This window comes from Rana temporaria, chromosome 13, assembly GCF_905171775.1.
Source record: "Rana temporaria chromosome 13, aRanTem1.1, whole genome shotgun sequence".
NCBI classification, from domain to species: Eukaryota; Metazoa; Chordata; class Amphibia; order Anura; family Ranidae; genus Rana; species Rana temporaria.
In genome coordinates this window covers 77,694,305-77,714,144 of record NC_053501.1, presented here as the reverse complement: position 1 = coordinate 77,714,144, position 19,840 = coordinate 77,694,305, and the positions used below count along the sequence as shown (strand labels likewise).

At 45.6% G+C, this 19,840-nt stretch overlaps 1 protein-coding gene across 16 annotated transcripts in view; it reads right to left on the bottom strand.

The window, feature by feature from the left end:
- MTA1 (metastasis associated 1) overlaps positions 1–19,840 on the bottom strand; it is a 290,526-nt gene that overhangs the window by 253,434 nt on the left and 17,252 nt on the right. For all 16 annotated transcript variants that reach the window (XM_040333257.1, XM_040333259.1, XM_040333258.1 and 13 more), the window contains exon 2: positions 9,091–9,158. In XM_040333257.1, the coding sequence (XP_040189191.1) occupies positions 9,091–9,158 (68 nt within the window). The remainder of the gene's footprint in view (positions 1–9,090; positions 9,159–19,840) is intronic.

The following is a 19,840-nucleotide window of genomic DNA, read 5'->3' as shown; positions in this document are numbered from 1 at the left end:
TTGCGCGATTATACGTGAATCTGGCCCTAATAGTTTGCTGGCTTTGCTTGCTGCAGCTTAACATTGAATGCCATTGCTCAGTTTGTCCTCTACCAAGACCCCCAGATCTTTCTCTATATTTGATTCTACACAGAGGTTCTCCCCCTAGTGAATAGTTTGCAATGCATTTATATATCCCCAAGTGCATCACTTTACATTTTTCAACATTAAACCTCATTTACCATGTAGTTTCCAACCCCATTTTATTCAGGTTTTTCTGTAAAATTTCTATATCCCAAACGTAGTTATTGCCCTGCTTATATTTGTGTCGTCCGCAAAAACTGATATTGAGCTATTGACCTCTATATCATTTATGAATGAATTAAACAGAATTGGTCCCAGGGTAGACCCTTGGGGGTACCCCACTTACCACTCCAGACCAGTTTGAGTACACGTTTTTTATCACCACCCTTTGGACACGCCTCTGTAACCAGTTTTCTATCCATGTTAAAAAAAAAAAAAAAAACACACACACTATGGTCTATGCCTACAAACCTCGGGTTTGTTGATTAGGCATTTATGAGGAACTGTATCGAATGCTTTTGCAAAATCCAGATTTGCTAAATCCACCGACCTGGCAGCCGACTTCCTGTAAACCTATGCCGATTTCTGCTGAGGAGACAGTTTTTATCAGCAAATTCTTGGATAGTGTCACTTTTCCCCTTTAACAGTTTACATACCAATCGATCTTAGGCTGACTGGCCGGTAGTTTCCTGGTATATGTCTCTACCCTTTTTAGAATATTGGTACCACATGGGCTTTTCTCCAATCAGCTGGTACCCAGTGTTGTAAGTAACGGCGTTTAAATAAACGCCGTTACCTAACGCAGCCCCTTTTGAGGGTAACGAGTAATCTACCAGATTACTCTTCCCCTCACGGCAACGCCGTTCCCATTACTTGGGCTGCGTTACCGTAATTACTAGGGATGCACCGAAATTCCGGGACAATAGAGTATCCACAGCCAGCCAGCCTGCCACTTGTAACTAAACAAAGCTAAACTCACTGGTTGCTAGGGCCGCCCCGCTTGGCGTGTAGCAACCAGTGACGTCACATTTTGCCTGCACTGTGCTCTTTCACTCTCATGTCCGTAGAAGCCAAACACTGCAAGTAAAAATGCCTGCGATCGGATCGAGTGAGAACCGCTTTGTCCCCTCAAGAAGATTGGTTCCCCCCTGGCAGGTGGTGGCTGGTGAGGTGCGGAGTGTAGTGGGAAGCGGCTCCCGCAGCTCCATCTGGCTGTCTGGAAGAAGGAGCAGGCAGTCCCCCCCCCCTCGCGACCATATCAATGTCCAGCAGCTGTTAGTGTTAGCTCTCTGCCCGCCCCGCCTCCCTCCCTGGGTGATGTGCAGGCGTGCAGCCATTGGAGGAGCAGGATGAGGGGCATTGTGCACAGAGACACCCGGATGGACTAGCCATAGGACACACGCTGGGTCCTGCAGCCCGCCCTGCTTACATACCCAGCCTCTCCGCGGTCGTCTGCCGAAGCCCGGGGGTGGAACCAACCGATCAGCTGATCGGACGGGGGACAAGCTGGAGGAGGTCTCCCGTGCATGAGCTGTGACTCACAGCCTGTAAGAGACCTTATCTGCTAATCCTGGGACTTGTGACACTGACTGCTGCCCGCTGCCATGTGGAGGGAGCTGATCTGAAGAGAAGTGTACAAGGTAAGAACTTGTCAGTTGGTCGGGGGGAAGCGCTGGGGGTGAAGGTTTCCAAGTTCTAGTCAGACCTTATCACTGATGTGTGACTCCCTCCACCTGGCTCCACCCCCTCCTATCCACCTGGCTACACCCCCCCCCCTTATACACCTGGCTGCAGCCCCTCCTATCCACCTGGCTCTCCATCCCTTTCGCCTGGATCCACCCCTCCTATCCACCTGGCTACACCCCCCCCTCTTAGACACCTGGCTCCATCCCTCTACCTGGCTGCACCCCCTCCTATCCACCTGGCTCCATCCCTTTTGCCTGGCTACACCCCCTCCTATCCACCTGGCTCCATCCCTCCACCTGGCTGCACCCCCTCCTATCCACCTGGCTCCATCCCTCCATCTGGCTGCACCCCCTCCTATCCACCTGGCTCCATCCCTTTCGCCTGGCTACACCCCCCTCCTATCCACCTGGCTCCATCCCTTTCGCCTGGCTACACCCCCTCCTATCCACCTGGCTCCATCCCTTTCGCCTGGCTACACCCCCCTCCTATCCACCTGGCTCCATCCCTTTCGCCTGGCTACACCCCCCTCCTATCCACCTGGATCCATCTCTCCACCTGGCTACACCCCCTCTTATCCACCTGGCTCCATCCCTCCATCTGACTACACATCCCTCCACCTGGCTACACCCCCTCCTATCCACCTGGCTCCATCTCTCCACCTGGCTACACCCCCCTCCTATCCACCTGGCTCCATCCCTCCATCTGGCTACACATCCCTCTCCTGTCCACCTGGCTCCATCCCTCCATCTGGCTACACATCCCTCTTCTGTCCACCTGGCTCCATTCCTCCATCTGGCTACACATCCCTCTCCTGTCCACCTGGCTCCATCCCTCCACCTGGCTACACCCCCTCCTATCCACCTGGCTACACCCCCTCCTATCCACCTGGCTCCATCCCTTTCGCTTGGCTTCACCCCCTCCTATCCACCTGGCTCCATCCCTCCACCCCCTCCTATCCACCTGGCTCCATCTCTCCACCTGGCTACACCCCCCTCCTATCCACCTGGCTCCATCCCTCCATCTGGCTACACATCCCCCCCCAGCATTTGATGTGGCACAGTACCGCTAATTGATGGGACCACTGGCAGCATTTGATGGGGCACAGTAGCGACAATTGATGGGCACACTGGCAGTATCATTACCATTGTGTCTTCTTATAGGGAAGATGCCTGCTCACTACTTTGAATGTGAGACTAGTCTCACATTGAAAGTAGTGAGCAGACATCTTCCCTATAAGAAGACACAATGGTAATAAAACAGGCAGGAACTAGAATTTACATGCTGGTGTCATCTCTGAACCATTAATTCAGCCCAAGAAGTGATTGTAGACACTAGATAAGGCCTGAACACAAACGGCACCATACTTCTGGAAAGAACAGCAGACAAGGGCATTGTCAGGGGTAGTGACGCCCACCATACATGCCTCACTGTGCCATCACACATGCCTCACTGTGCCATCATACATGCCTCACTGTGCCATCATACATGCCTCACTGTCAGTGAGGCATGTTACAGGCACAGCGAGGCATGTATGATGGCACAGTGAGGCATGTTACAGATGGCACAGTGATGGGTTGTCTTATACAGTGAGTATATCACAAAACCAAAATTTTAGCTGGAAAATTAGGGGGTCGTCATACGCCGGTAAAAAAAAAAGTCAGTTACTTTGCTGAGTAACTAATTACTTTGCCAATGTAGTAACTGAGTAACTAACTCAATTACTTTTTCAGACAAGTAATTTGTAACTGTAACTAATTTAAAGGAAGATGAGCAACACTGCTGGTACCATTGCTGTCAATATGCTGTCCATAAAGAATAGGAACTATGGTCTGGCTATAACCTGATGGAGTTCTGAGGACTTTCGGGTGTAAACCATCCGGTCCAGGTGATTTGAGTTAAGCTTTTCTAGTCTTTTCAGGACAAACATTTGTTAGCCACAATGGTACATCCTGCAAAGTTGGAGGATGAACCAGGACTGGAGGAGAAAATCATTTAGTACAGTTGCCTTCTCTGTGTCATCTGTAACCATCCTCCCTTCATTGTCTTTTATGTGGCCAATGTGCTCTGATCTCAGTTCTTTTACGGTTAATATCTAAAAATATTTTGGGGAATCATTTTACTCTCCTCCGAGATGTGTCAGTCTTTTTTTAGCCACCCTGATTGCGTTTCTTACACGTACTGCATTCCTTGTAGTGTTGGAATGCCGACAATGACCCCTTTACATTATTTTTAAAGGCCATTTTTTTCTCTTTAATAAGACTTATGGTCCAATTTAGCCACCCAGGTTTAACCTGCGCTCTTCTATATTTATTGCCTATTGGAATGCACTATGTGATACCTGTGTTGAATATGTTATGTTTCAAGGATTTGGTCTCAACTGATGTCTTGTAGTATTGAGCGCAGGTCAGAAAAGTTTGCTTGTTTTAAATGTTATTGTACCACCCTCTTGCCTACTTTTTCTATGGTTTAAGCTAAACGTGATCATCCACGCTAGATCCCAATTTGTCCTGTATTTCCACATCTGTGATCATATTTGGATCATTCGTAATTAATAGATCTATTCACCTATTGGGACATGAAGTTGTCCTGGAGGACATTTAGGAATTATGGGCCATGAGTACTCTGTCCCCTCTGGCCAGTCAATCAGGATAGTTGCAGTCCCATTATGATATTTGCCTGCCCCGCTGCCATTTCTATTCAATTTAAATTGAAAAACATTGCCATTTATCTTTCTGTTGTGCTACACAAAAAATCTTCCGTGACAAGTCGAGTTACAGTCCTTAGATATGGTTAGCGGCATTAGTTTTCTGTTTTAGGCCACAAATTCAGCAAGTACAGAAAAATACCTTTTGATCTTGTCAGAAATCCTGTGTCCTTGTTCCTTCCTCTGCACTAAATTCGTATTGTACAATATTTTTCTTTCAAGCCATTTTCTTTCGGGTGGATTCACGCCGATCTGCTGCGCTGTAGCACGGTGTACCTGCTGTTTGTGTGCGTTAGTTGCGCTTTCCCATAGACATCTATTATGTCCCACGGTTTTGTTGTGTTTTCTGAGAGTGCAGGACTTTTGGTGCGCTTTCAAAAAGCACACCAAAACCATGGGACATATTTGTTGCCCTTTTCCATAGACTTCTATTATGTCCCGTGGCTTTGGTGCACTTTTGGAAAGCGCATTACAAGTCCTGCATGCAGGTACTTTTGGTTGCGTTCTTGGTAAACACACCAAAACCGTGGTACACAATAGAAATCTATGGAAAAGTGCAGCTAATCAGCAGGAAAACGGCAGGTACACTGCACTACACACAGAATAGGGAGATTGGTAAAATGAAAATAAATATAAATGGGTTGGTAGTCCAAACACTTGGGCAGGCTGATCCAAGAGCTGTAGCTGAGAGAAGATAGGGGAGGAAGCAGAGGAGGAAAAAGCGACACCAAGTGTAGAACAAGTAAAATTCATTACGCCCCTAATTTGCGCTGCTCACACAAGTGGTTAAAAAATAGGCTCATCTGTAATGTATGGTCCGGGGGCGCCATGGAGTTATTCCGCCTGTATCGCTGGGAAAGCTGCGTTGGCAACTCAGAAGCTCATGGAGGAAGTCCACTGCGTAGTGGCCCCTGTCCCGATGAACTGCAGCTTAGGACAACCGTGGCGCTGGTGACATCACAGGACCCAAGATACTCATCTACGCATTTTAGAGCATGCACCATACTGACTCCTAGCATGCGCACGCTTTTCTCAAGCAAAAGAGAGTCAGAGTGGGCGTGGCAGGGATGCGAGCCGGAGAAGACGTGTTCCTTCTGAGCTCCGTGCAAATCCGTTCAATTACCCCGATTAACCACTCATTTCTCGCCGTGAGGGGATCCCTCTGCCTCTCCAAGCATCCTGGATCCTCCAGTCACCGCAATTATGTATGCCAAGGGCCAGGTTAAGACACAAAGACCTGAAGCCACAGCGCCCTGGGAAGAGGCAGGCCGCAAATTCTTTATGCGCCATTTTACCCTCTGATTTCGGAGCACAACGTGGACGGGGGAAGCAGCCAAGCCCAGCGGGATCTCCTGCAGTCATGGCGTCTCCCTCTTAAGAGCAGGACGCTCCTTTATCTCCCTCAGTGGAGGCAGCCCCGGAATCAATAACTTAAGCCTATATTGGTGGCCATTGAGGGCTTCAAAACCATGCTGATGGTACGTGTAGAACTTGTGGCATCTGAATGTACCCTGATCCGCCATGATTTAGACAAAATCAGGGGGAGGCTTCGGAGGCCAAAGGGTCGGATTGGCACAGTGGAAGACCAGCAAGGGTCTCAAGCCACACTAATTGCATATCTGCAGTCGCTGGCGAGTTAGTTGGTCCATAAAAGTGGATGACAGAGAATAGACAAAGGCGCAACAATATCCGCGTTGTGGGCCTGCCATAGGGTGCTGAAGGCTCCTGTCCGACTGCCTTTGCTGAATCATTGTTCAAACGATTGCTGAGCCTACCGAACATGCCCCCCCCCCACCTATGTGGTGGAAAAGGCCCACAGAGTCGCCCTGAAGGAGCACCCTCACGGCCATTCCTGGTGCTGTTCTTAAATTTTTGTGACAGAGATATGATCCTATCAGAGGCCCGGAAGCACCCTGAACTGCCCTATGAAAAACACCAAAGTATGCTTTTCCCAGATTTTTCAGCTGAGGTTCAGAAGCGCTGCATGTCCTTGATGTGAGACGCCGGCTTACAGAAAAGGATATCAAGTACAGCATCCTATACCCCAGCAGACTGCGGGTTCCCCACAAATGCACTGTTTGGTTCTTTGATACACCTATGGAGGCCAATGACTGGATCGATGGTTTGCGAGTAAGGGGGCCAGAAAGTCAGCGGGTGGAGTTTGTTATTTGTCCCGCAATTGTGATTTTTCTTTTTCGGGATGGGGGTAAGCTGGGAGTTTGTGTTCCTTACATACTGTTTTAGCTAGACGGATGTTAATACCAAGCCTGAATTGCACCCAAAGGGATCCCAATTGTTTCTCCTGTAGGGATTGTACACTTTCTGTAAGACAGAGATCCTACAGCCCCTAAAAGGGGGGTCTTCAGGGTATCCATCTTAAAAAGCATGAAGTGACAGTGGTACCAACAGTAATATCTTCCAGACTGACAGACTCAAATTTATTTTTTGCTCTTGTCTTGGTCACGCTTTCTCACTGTTTTGAGACAAGTTTTGGGAACAAGCTGCGTGTCCATGTTCTTTTTTTTTTTACAGGTTACATTTTAACATGTCGCCGATTTTTAAGTTCCGTAATTTGTCGCCATTCCACAAGTGTGCGCAATTTTAAAGCATGACATGTTTGGCATCTATTTACTTTGCGTGACATCTTTGACATTCTACAAAAAATTGGGGAAACTATTGTGGTTTTTTTTTTATTAAACGTGTATATTCGCCAACAAAATTGCATTTGCTGCGCAAATACAGTGTGGCATACAATATTGCAAAGACCGGCATTTTATTTTGTAGGGTCTCTGCTTAAAAAAAAAAAAAAAAAAAAATTACACATATATTGTTTAGGGGTTCGTAGTAATTTTCTAGCAAAAAAAATACAGATTTTTACTTGTAAACAACAAATGTCAGAAAAGGGCTGGGTCATTAAAGTGACTGTAAAGTCTGTTTCTTTTCTATAAAAATAACAAGTTATACTTACATTCTCTGGTCCCTCTTTGGCTCTCCTGGCCCCTCCCTCCTGCAGCTTGCTATGGGGGCACCCGAGCCAAGTTGCAGCTCTCCCTCTGTCCATTCAGACACGGAGCTGTGGCCCAGCCATGCCCCCAATTTCTCTCCTCATTGGCTTACTGACGGACAACAGCGGGAGCCAGTGGCAGCACTGCTGTGTTTCAGCCAATCAGGAGGGAAAGCCCCAGATTCCCAAGGCACTCATGGACATCACTCGATAGAGATGGGGCTCACGCAGGTATTAGGGGGGCTGCTGCACACAGAAAGCTTTTTATCCTAATGCATACATACTTTAAGAGGTTAAACCACTGTCAGAATACAAAAAGGCATGATGGGAGGATGTCCCCATCTACATTGAATGTGTCAACACGACAAGATCTCCAGGTGACGCTTTAGCGCTACAGAGATCATGAGGATAAACAGTGGACGTTTAAAACCATCACTTGATAGTGCCCTCTTGTAACATGCACCGATGCCACCCTTTTCAGACAGAGAACTCTTAATCAAACAAGAAAAGGCTGAGTGTATTACCAGATGAAACTTAAGCTTTGACAGATGCCCTTCATGAATATGACAGGTTACATAGCAGGCCTGCTAGTGAAAAGACTTGGCACAGGCTTTGAACATTTGTCAGTGGGATTCTTAAACATCTGAGCATCTTCATTAAGTAAAGTCAGTGTTTTATTAAGGGAAAAAAGATCTCCAAATCCACAGTTGGAACAGCCAACTTCTTGCTGTTCTACAGACTGACATTTTATCTAAAAGAGATCGAGTTGCCCCCTTAAAAACTTGAGCAATTGAAGCCCAATAGAGAAAAGCCCACATCACACTCACTGCTCTAGTTAAATAAGCTATGACTGGGAAAGAAGGTTCCCATTTAAAAAAAAACTAACTGTCCAATCCAGAGAAAAAAAAATGCTTTACTGCACTAGAACTCCTCAAAAATGTTTTGCATCACCTCTCCGAATTGGGGGGGGGGGGGGGAAATGCTCCACTCATTCGCATATAAACTTAATGTACGATTATTTTGACAAAGCATAATATAGTAGGAAAGCTGTGTAGATGAAACTGGAGTGTCCATTTATTGTAAACCCTAACTATGCAACAAATAACTGGCATTTTCTTCCCATAAAATAATAATATGTTCACATTTTGTTCATCTTTTTTAGCAGCTCAATGCCGCCGATATCCTCACCTGTACTCACACACACCAGTGTGGGTTGCTCATCATTGCTCCGATCTGGCTTTGTGATTGTGACAACAGTAGACCAAGATTGCACAGATTGTAATCAGCACAGCCACTTATAACAGGAGTACAATTTGAGAGAGGATTGTCATCACATAGAAGCAAGTGCATGAAGGATATCGATGGTGAGCTCACCATTGACTATAATGAAAGCTGCTGGTTTACAAAAATAAAAAAAATAACCACACACACACACACACCACCTTTTGAAAGGAGACTACCTTAAAAAAAAGCTTCGATGGAATTGTAATGACTCTTTTGGTTAACAAATGCAATGAACTTGTTGCATCGATATCAAAGACATTGCCAACATTTTTAAAATATATACATAAATGGCCATAAATGTAGCATTCTGCAAGCAATACTTAAGACGTGTGTTAACCTTAACTCATACCTTGTTAAGTTCCTCTATTCTTCTTATCAAGTAAGGATTACTTGAAGAGTTTTCAAAGTAGACATAATCTGCAAAACATAGTAAATTATTTCAGAATGGGAACAATGGAGTAAGTAAAACACAATAAAATTAAATAAAAAGTAAAATTAAAACTATTTTTAAATATGATTAAAATATTGCATGCTCTTGCCTTGCTGTAAAAATGGATTTTCAGAAAGCACATACCCCAGATTTAGTGCCAGGTGCCCCAGGTCTAGTAAGACCCAGCAGTCATGAAGGTACTTCTGGGCAGAATGGATGGGGATTTTGCATGCACCTCCTAAAACAAAAGGGTTCCTTATTGGAACGAAAAGAAAGGACATCAAAGACGTTGGTTTACAGGTCCCGAGAGTATTCTCCATACCAGTAATGTGTGACATCATCCAGTGAAATCTCAAAAACAGTTCTACCCCTTATCAGGGGAGCAGGAACAGGGGTTCTTTTTTTATATGCCTGGTCTGCAGATTTCTAGACTGTTCAGTCACAGTTGGGAAAATCCATAACAAAACTGGTTTGTGAGCTGTTGAAAATCCAAAGGATGTATAGTTACTCTGATGCCTTGAAGTAAAAAAAAAAAAAAAACACTTCCTTAACCTCCCTGGCGGTATGACTCTGTCTGGAATTACGTACCAAAAGCGGTACAATTATTTTGCAAGGAAATTTGGCATTTTATACTGTAGGCCTGTAATTTTTAGAAATAACTCACTTAAATCTGACCAAGCAAGAGTCTTGTAGGCATCCCGGATATGATTTTTTTTTTTAAAACAAAATTATAAATTATAATATAATAAATAATTATAACAAATAATAATATAATTATAATAAAAATTATTCAATAATGTAATCAACTCAAAATCACTGAAATTTGCTCAGTTGCAGAATTGTCGCTGTCATTTTTTTTTTTTTTATGACGAATTTCCCCACAAATCGCTATCGCACATTTCTGCAAGTGATTATAATTTATTATCGCTGTTTTCTAGCTGATCTAAAACCATTTTTGACATAAAGGGACACTTTGACAATCTACAGTTTTTAGGCAGAAATGACATTTTTTATTTTTATAAAAGTACATGCAGGACACTGGACAGACCACTAGGGACAAGGGGTGTGTATTTTTTACATACAGTACTGTAATCTATAAGATTACAGTATACTGTATGTAAAGTGTTTGTTTACTTTTTTGAATTTGGCGCCGTTCTCCGCTCCCTTGCGTCTTAACGTCACAGGGAACGGAGATCGGCGGCACACGGGGACTGTGAATCGAGCGAGGAGGACCCGCTCGCTCACACAGCGGGGTGGCATCGCTGGATCCAGGGACAAGGTAAGTAATTTGCCTGTGGATCCAGCGAAAGGTAAGCCGCGCCGCTGCACGTCCACCCCGAGCGTGACTCGGGGATACCGATTTTAGCATTGAAAACCAACCCCGAGTCACGCTCGGGTTTACCGCCAGGGAGGTTAAAGTGGATGTAAACCAGATTTTTTTTTTTGTTGTTGTTGTTGATGCCACACAGAGTTAATCCAGCTTTGAGCGATCCTCTTTATTGTTCAGTGAAATAAAAAATGGACGTACAGAGAAAAACCTTAGTCTGTTCTGCCCCCTTGCGGTGAGTGACAGGTTATTCACATATCTCATGCACTGGCCTGAAAAAAGGCATTATTTTTTAATTCCCACCCCCACTCCTTTTCTGAAGTCATGTGGTTACTTTTCTGGATGTTAGTGATCATAGCAGAATTCAGTATAAGAAATACAAAGGAAAAAATGCATTTTGACAAGGGGAGTGTAGAGATGGGCGGAGAGTCTACTGACATCACAAGTCCACCCACAGAATCTGCAGTTTTTCAGGTCTCATAACAGACAGAAGGGAGACATTTCACAGGTAAGAATACATGCAGGAGGCATGTATATCCTTATAGATCAGCACTATGGCAGTAGTTTAGAAAGGATGAGTTTACATCCACTTTAACCCTCCACTTGTGTCCCACACACTCCCCTCCCAGGCACAACGGCCTAGAGTGGGAGGGTTTTGGTGACAGGGGCCAATCCAGAAAGCATAAGGCAGGGCTAAATATGGCCATGAACCAAAAGCAAATGGATGTGTCACTCACTACAAGGGTTTCTGGAGGGAACACAGCCATGTGTGTATGGAAGAGGTTGCCCTTAGAGATCTATAACGATTTCCTCTGTAAAAATTGCTTATTTCCTCAAAAAAAAATTGCTTATTTCACTCAGCCCAGGTTCATACTGGGTACGATTTTCTTTGATTTGAGATGCGATTTCAAATGTGAAATCGCATCTCAAATCGGCAGCATTTGCCGGCAATGACACCGTCCTAAATCGGTGCGACGCCGCATATGTGTCGTATATATTTCAAAAAGTAGTTCCTGTACTACTTTTTGCGATTTTCGGCCCGCGATTTACATTGACATCTGTGCAGAAACCTGCACAGATGTCTCTTAAATCGCGGCCGAAATCGAGACAGCCAGCTGGAGAGAAATCGTGCGAGTTCAGCTGAACTCGCACGGCTTCACTCCCGCAGCCCAGTGTGAACCAGGGCTCAGTCCAGGTACACAAAATCCAGGGAAACCACAGCATGTCATAAAAAAATAAAAAACACACACACGCCAGTAAAGAGCCTCAGTATCCTTAATTAAATGGTTGACGCTGACCTGGATGGCTGAAGGGAGGACTATACAACCACATGCGAGACGCTAGCATACTGCCTCACCTATCCTTATGCTATTACTACCCAGCAAAGAAATTAAGTGGAAACATATGGTACTATTCCCGGACCATTTTGTTAGTATTACCTCTAATTTTATCACAACTGAGGCATTATATATCCCTTGACTACAACAGGACACATCACTATATTATCTTCACCGCTGGCCATTTAAGATATTTACCCTTTGATTGTGGAGTCTTTTGGAGACCTTTTGGGGGCCCCGTTGGACCCTTCTGGCGGCATTGAGTTTGACCCTGCCAAATATTGAGGAAAGATATAGATACAACGACTTGTTATCTGTATCTTTTCCTCCTTGTGGTGAACTCCTCACAAACATTTCATTGTCCGCACCAGCCCAAATCAAGTGGATCTGGCTTCCATTGATTACTAGTGGATTAGCTGATTTCCTAAACTGCATCAGGTGCTCCCTCGCTGATCCTTAGGCAGGCTTCTCTGCCCGGTTCTCAGAGCTTTTTAACGGAAGTGACCACTACATGTATTAAAGGAACAGGAATATTATGCAAGCCCTGACGAAGCACATCTAGTGCGAAACTAGTTGGCAAACTCGCATCAACTTTCCTTTAAATAACCTGTCTCCCCTTTATTTTGTTTATCATGAAAATGTGGTTTTGATCATATATATCTTATTATGTCAATAACTGTATGAAATATGATACTTTATATTTTTATATAATTAAATTATTTTTTGATACTACCAAAACCTTGTGTTTTGTGCGCCTACCTTAGATATTAGAGCAAAACACCTCACATAAAAATCCCTATATTCGGAGAGGAATTGTCCTCCCCTGATATATGCTGACCCCTTTTTATTTTCTAAATGGTTGAACAGCTCAACGGGTACGCTGACGCATTTCTGCCACTCTGGGCCATAGCCACAGCATGCCACGCAAAAATCTAAAAAAACAGTTAAAGGAGATTAAAGCCACCCAGACCACGACCATTTCCCATGCAAAGCACACAGTCTCTCAAGGCCCTTGGTTTTTCTTTTTCTGGACTAAATTTGGCCAGGTGCTGACTGATGAGCAATAAGATTGTGAACCAATAATGATAATGCTGATAATGAGTATACTGCTTGGGTTTGAGGAAGAAGGGTAGATGTAATGCCGCGTACACACAATCATTTTTTGGCATGTAGAAAAAACGTTGTTTTTCCAACTTCATCTTTAAAACGACGTTGCCCACACACCATCGTTTTAAAAAAATGCTCTAGCAAAGCGCGGTGACGTACAACGGCACTATAAGGGGAAGTTCCATGCGGATGACGCCACCCTTGGGGCTGCTTTAGCTGATTCCATGTTAGTAAATGACGATTCACGCTTTTCTGTCTGTTACAGCGGGATGAATGTGCCTACTCCATTATGAACGGTAGTTTTACCAGAACGAGCGCTCCCGTCTCATAACTTGCTTCTGAGCATGCGTGGGTTTTTAACGTCGTTTTAGCCCACACAGGATCATTTTTTACAACCCGAAAAACGACATAGTTTAAAACGTTAAAAAATTTGTCGTTTTTCAGAACCCGAAAAATGATGTGAAGCCCACACACACACACACACACGATCATTTTAAATGACATTTTTTTAAAACATTTTTTTCATGCCAAAAAATGATCGTGTGTACGTGGCATTAAGATCTAGGACAAATCTAAGGCTTCATTTCCATGGATGTTTTTACTAGAGGTCGACCGATATGGGTTTTTCTCTGGCCGATGCCGATGCCGATATTTAGAAATCGGGGCAGCCGATGGCCAATATATGATGCCGATTTTTGCGGCCGATATTTTGGGCCGATTTTTGGATTGGGATGCATTGAGGAGGATGGATGGTGCTGGGCGTGGGTGGGAGATGCGTTGTGGAGGGGGAAAGATGGTGCTGGCTGTGCCTGAGGGATGCATTCTGGAGGGGGGTGGATGAATGGTGCTGGGCGTGGGTGGGGGATGCGTTGTGGAGGGGGATGGCTGGATGCTGCTGGCCGTGGAGGGGGGATGTGTTGTGGAGGGGAAGAGATGGATGGTGCTGGCTGTGGATGGAGGGAAGGGGGTGGATGGATGGAGCTGGCCGTGGGTGGGGGATGCATTGTGGAGGGGGAGATGGATGGAGCTGGCCGTTGGTGGGAGATGCTTTGTAGAGGGGGGTGGATGGATGGAGCTGGCCGTGGGTGGGGATGGATATATATAAAATGAGTGTGTATACAGGAGAGGGGTGTGCTCTGACATGTACACACTGTCCATTGGATGACACCTGTGAGCTCCCATGTGAGTTGGAGTACTATGTACAATCACTAGAGAGCCGAGGCACCTATCAGAGATGATAGGAATACTGTACATTACCCCAGTCTCCAGCAGCATGAGAAATGAATCCTTCAGCCACGCTGCTGGTAGCCTGCACACCGACCCCCCCCCCCCTCTACCTCGGCGGGCTGTACTGTAGCAGAAAGCAAACTTGTCACAAGCCCGAGCAGCTGCAGTACAAGTTGTCTGCGCGAAGAGATCACAAAAGCTTCCTGCATGCTGGGACGGTGGCGGGATTACTGAACATGGGCCTAGAGCCTATGTTCAGTAATCCCGCCACCGTCCCAGCATGCAGGAAGCATAACAAGTGTGATCTCTTCGCGCAGACAACTACTGCAGTTGCTCGGGCTTGTGACAAGTTTGCTTTATGCTACAGTACAGCCCGCCGAGGTAGAGGGGGGGGGGGGTCGGTGTGCAGGCTACCAGGCTGAAGGATTAATTTCTTGTGCTGCTGGAGGTGGAGCGGGGTTTAGCGTGGCAGCCGAAAATCGGCCGATTTTTTTACAATAATCGGCCGATGCCGATTTCTTAAAAACGGCCAAATATCGGCCGATATATCGGCCGACCGATATATCGGTCTACCTCTAGTTTTTACAGCCACTTTTTTTAGCCCTTTTTACAGCTTAAAAACGTCTGTCCATGTTTTTTTTTTTTAAGCTGGAGCTCAAAAACGCAGCGGTAGCATTTTTTAGCGTTTAACGTCTGGCGTTTTTACAGCTCTAAGGCTGGAGCTTCAGAACGCACTGGTCCTGTTTTTTTTTTTTGCAGCTTAAAAACGGCTCAGCCATCTACAGCTCAAAAACGTCATGGTGGGCATGAGGCCATAGACTAACATGGAGAGACGTTTTTAAGCTGCAAAAAAAGCTCAGAAAAGTGGCTGTAAAAACATCCATGGAAATGAAGCCTAAAGGACATCTGCTAACCAAAGATCTTTCTGGCACGAGAACCTAGACGGTAGATTCAAAGGGCATCACACATTTAAAGCGCACCTTACTCGGTAGTCTGTATACAAGTCAGGATGCCTGTGCCATCTAATGGAACTTTTGCCCAATCTATGTTTTCTCACCCAGAGGCCCAAATTTGAGGATTCTGCTCTCAAAATTTAGAAAAAAATAAAATCTTGGCTTTTGCCAGCATGCCATTGGCCAACAGGGTCTTGGTTTCTCTTGCTGTCCCAAAATAGATATGATCTTCTGTTTCAAGTAGACCTGCTCAATCCTTGTCCAAAATGATGATCAGAGTCAGATTTAAAGAGTCAAACTGACATGCCTTGTGCCCTCACTTGAGGTAGCTTCCACCCTGCTAAAGTCAACAGAAGAGTTTCCACAAATTCTATATACTTTAGAATTTAGCAAGGCTTCATAAAATGCCAGTTTCTTTGGCAAAAAAAATGCTCATGTAGAGCATTTTTGTACACAGGCAGGTTTAGTTTTTTTTTTCTACCTCGAAACACTGAGCTCAAAATATGCCTCCAAAATCGTCCTAATGTCTATGGACACAGGATAACCTTGAGTAGAGGTAGACCGATATATCGGTCGGCCGATATATCGGCCGATATTTGGCCGTTTTTGTGAAATCGGCATCGGCCGATCCTTGTGAAAGAATCGGCCAATTCGCGGCTAAAGTGTCCGGCCCGCATGGCCGCCTGCCCTGCAGTACTGACCCCACTCCCATGTATCTGATTCCTCCATCTGCACGGCCACCACAGAAGGGACATAGATTTCACTGGCATTGCGCCGCCAGCCGTGCCCCGCCCCCTCCCTCGGCTTGCTGTATTAGGGACAGGGAGAAACAAACAATCATTGGCTTACAACTGCCGCCTGACTAATGTAACTCCCCCCAGCAGGAAGGTCTACCTTCCCTGCTGGGGCGGAGCCTGCTGGCATTACACCAAGTTCTAAACAATGATTGGCTGATCAGCTCATCAGTATGCACCTAGCCTATTAGGTGCATGCAGACAGAATTGGATTATGATACCAGCATGTATGGAGGGTAAGTTGCCCAAATTATGTGCTACTGTGCCCCCCCTGCAGAATTTATTAAAACTCCTTTTAAAAGGGAAACCTGGCTGAGGCTGGCATTGAGAAAATGGGTGAGGATGAATTTGGGTGGAAATTAGATACATTGTGGAGATCCTTCTCACAATGTAACTCATCCCCACACAGAGTCATCCTCATCCATCTTCACAATGCAACACAATCATCTTTATCCCCACCCAGCACCATCCACCCCACTCCAACGCATCCCCTGCACCATCCATCCCTTTCCACAACACATCCCCACCCGCGCCCAGCACCATCCATCCCTCTCCACAACGCATTCCCATCCACCCCTCTCCACAACGCATGACCACAATGCATCCCCACCCATGCCCAGCACCATCCATCCCACTCCACAATGCATCCCCACCCACCCCTCTCCACAATGCATCCCCACCCATGCCCAGCACCACCCACCCCTCTCCACAACGCATCCCCACCCACGCCCAGCACCATCCATCCCTCTCCACAACACATCCCCACCCACGCTCAGCACCATCCATCCCTCTCCACAACGCATTCCCACCCACCCCTCTCCACAATGCATCACCGCAATGCATCCCCACCCACGCCCAGCACCATCCATCCCACTCCACAATGCATTCACACCCACCCCTCTCCATAATGCATCCCCACCCACGCCCAGCACCATCCATCCCACTCCACAATGCATTCACACCCACCCCTCTCCACAATGCATCCCCACCCATGCCCAGCACCACCCACCCCTCTCCACAACGCATCTCCTCCCACCCCTCTCCACAACGCATCTCCACCCACGCCCAGCACCATCCACCCCTCTCCACAACACATGGCTGTGGAGGAGGCGGGTACAGAGAGAGGTGGCTGTAGAGAAGTGGGGTACAGAGAGGTGGCTGTAGAGGAGTGGGTACAGAGAGGTAGCTTTACAGCCACCTCTGTACCCCCCTCATCCACAACCACCTCTCTGTACCCCCCTCCTCCACAACCACCTCTCTGTAATTATGAGGTGGCACTGATGGGCTGCACTGGTGGGCACTAATGAGGTGGCACTGATGGACACTAATGGCCTGAACTGGTAGGCACTGATGAGGGGTGCACTGACAGGCTGAACTGGTGGACACTAATGAGGTGGCACTGATGGACACTGATAGGCTACACTGGTGAGCTGCATTGGTGGGCACTGATGGACATCGATAGGCTGCACTCCACCTCTCCACCCTAAACAATAACCTCCTCCCCAACCTAGATTTTCTGAGATAAAAAAAAAAAAAAAAAATCGGCCGCAAATATCGGCCATCGGCCGCCCCAATTTTGAAATATCGGCATCGGAATCGGCCAGAGAAAAACCCATATCGGTCGACCTCTAATCTTGAGCTGCTTCTACAGGCAAAACACAAAACTGCTGTGAAAGCATTTTAACCAGTAAGCATGAACCCTTCAAATGTAGAAAAAAAAATCATCGCTGGGCATCTCCAAGATACTGAGGGGTTTCAATCAATAGACAAACTAATGCCCTGTACACACGATAGGTTAGTCTGATGAAAATGGTCTGATGGATTTTTCCATCAGTTAACCGATGAAGCTGACTGATGATCAGTCGCGCCTACACATCAGTTAAAAAACGATCGTGTCAGAACGCAGTGACGTAAAACACAACGACGTGCTGAAAAAAAATGAAGTTTAATGCGTCGTCTTGATTCTGAGCATGCGTGGATTTTTAACAGATGGACGTACCCACAGACGATAGTTTTTTTCTATAGGTTTTTTATCCATCAGACAATTTTAAAACAAGTTCCTATTTTTATAACCTATGGATAAATAACCAATGGGGCCTACACACACGATCGGTTTGGTCTGATAAACGGTCTGATTGACCGTTTTCATCAGACTAATCTATAGTGTGTACGCAGCATCTTATCCAAGGGGCAGCAGCTCTTTGAATGGTCTTGATTACCTTTGTGGATATTCTAAACAATCTAGTGTGCATATATCTTCATAAAGTCCCAGTCTCACTAGTGGGCTTTGTAATGCTTCTGCCATCTCACAATGCATGACAGTAGAATTCATATCATCTATGGTGCAGTAGGCCTATTGAAAAGTTGCAGTCAATTCTTTTTTAATTCAATTCTTTTTGGCTCCTTAGACATCAATAGAAATGCACATATTTATGTAAATTGTATGTCATTTTTTATGCATAAACAGTTTCTTACCACTAGCAAAGTCTACTCTAACAATGCTGCAGGCTAGATCATGGCGAATGCTCAAGAGCAGATATGGCGAGTATATGAAAGTTCAGTGCCATACAATTACGATGACAATAAATTACAAGATTGCGATAATGCAGGACAGGGCATGAAATGACATTGCCAAAGCAGAATATATTGATTAGGATGCTTGCTCTAGCCTCACTTCAACAAAGCTGAAGTTGTGGTCAGATAGGATAGCACCCCCACCCCAGTGCGAAAGGTGAAAGTGCCCTTAGACGAAACAGTGCGAAAGGTGGCCAGCACGAAATCTACAAGCACATTTATCAGGACGATAATAATTGCATGTGGCAGCTAGTAAGGCTGGGTTCACACTGATACTACACGACAGTCATCCGACTTTCATCCTACTTTGCTCTGCGACATCAGTCCTCTATTGGTTCCGACATCCATCCGACTTTTATGAACAGGATACTAATTTGATCGGACTTTGTGATAGTCTGACTTGTTCTTTGACCAATCAAAACAATCCCAGGGCGAGCTAAATTATTTTTACTGCTGCTGTAATCACCATGTCGGATTGGTTAGGACAAGGATCCTACTTTGTTTCGACTTCAGTGATATTCAATGGGCTGAAGAAGGATCAAAGTCAGACCAAAGTAGTACAGGGAGCATTTTCAAAGTCGGACCGACTTGTGTCTAACCAGTTAAGACGAGTTCCCACTTGTCCGACAAACGCTCCGACATTGGGAGCTCATGTCGCATGACGTGTGAAAATCAATGTTTCCCTATGAGAGCTGTCTTAACTGGTCCGACACAAGTCGGTCCGACTTTGAAATTGCTCCCTGTACTACTTTGGTCCGACTTTGATCCTACTTCAGCCCATTGAATATAATTAAAGTAGGATCAAAGTAGGATCCTTGTCCTAAACATCTGACTTGTAACATCCGACATTGAGATTACAGCAGCAGTAAAAAGAATTTATCTCCCACCGGGATTGTTTTGATTGGTCAAAGAACAAGTCAGACTATCAAAGTCGGAGCAAAGTCGTATCCCGTTCATGAAAGTCAGATGGATGTAGGACCAATGTAGGACTGATGTCGCAGAGAAAAGTAGGATGAAAGTTGTGTCTTAACAATGGAGAATCATTGATTTTTCACACGTCATGCGACATGATCTTCCAATGTCTGAGCGTTTGTCGGGCCAGTGTGAACCCAGCCTAATGCAGAATCTCTGGAGTTGACCATTCTGACTGTAGTTTTGTTGGTCTCCTCGTTTAAAAACTTACTCGTTTAATTAACAACCGCTCATACTTGTGACCAGCTCTTTGGGCACTGTACATCATTGTACAGGATTTGTGTCGTTAATGTACTGTACTTATGCAAATTAAAACAAATGTTATTGAGTTGGAGCTTTGTGTTTAGACCTTTTTTCAGAATACAGTACAGTAGTTAA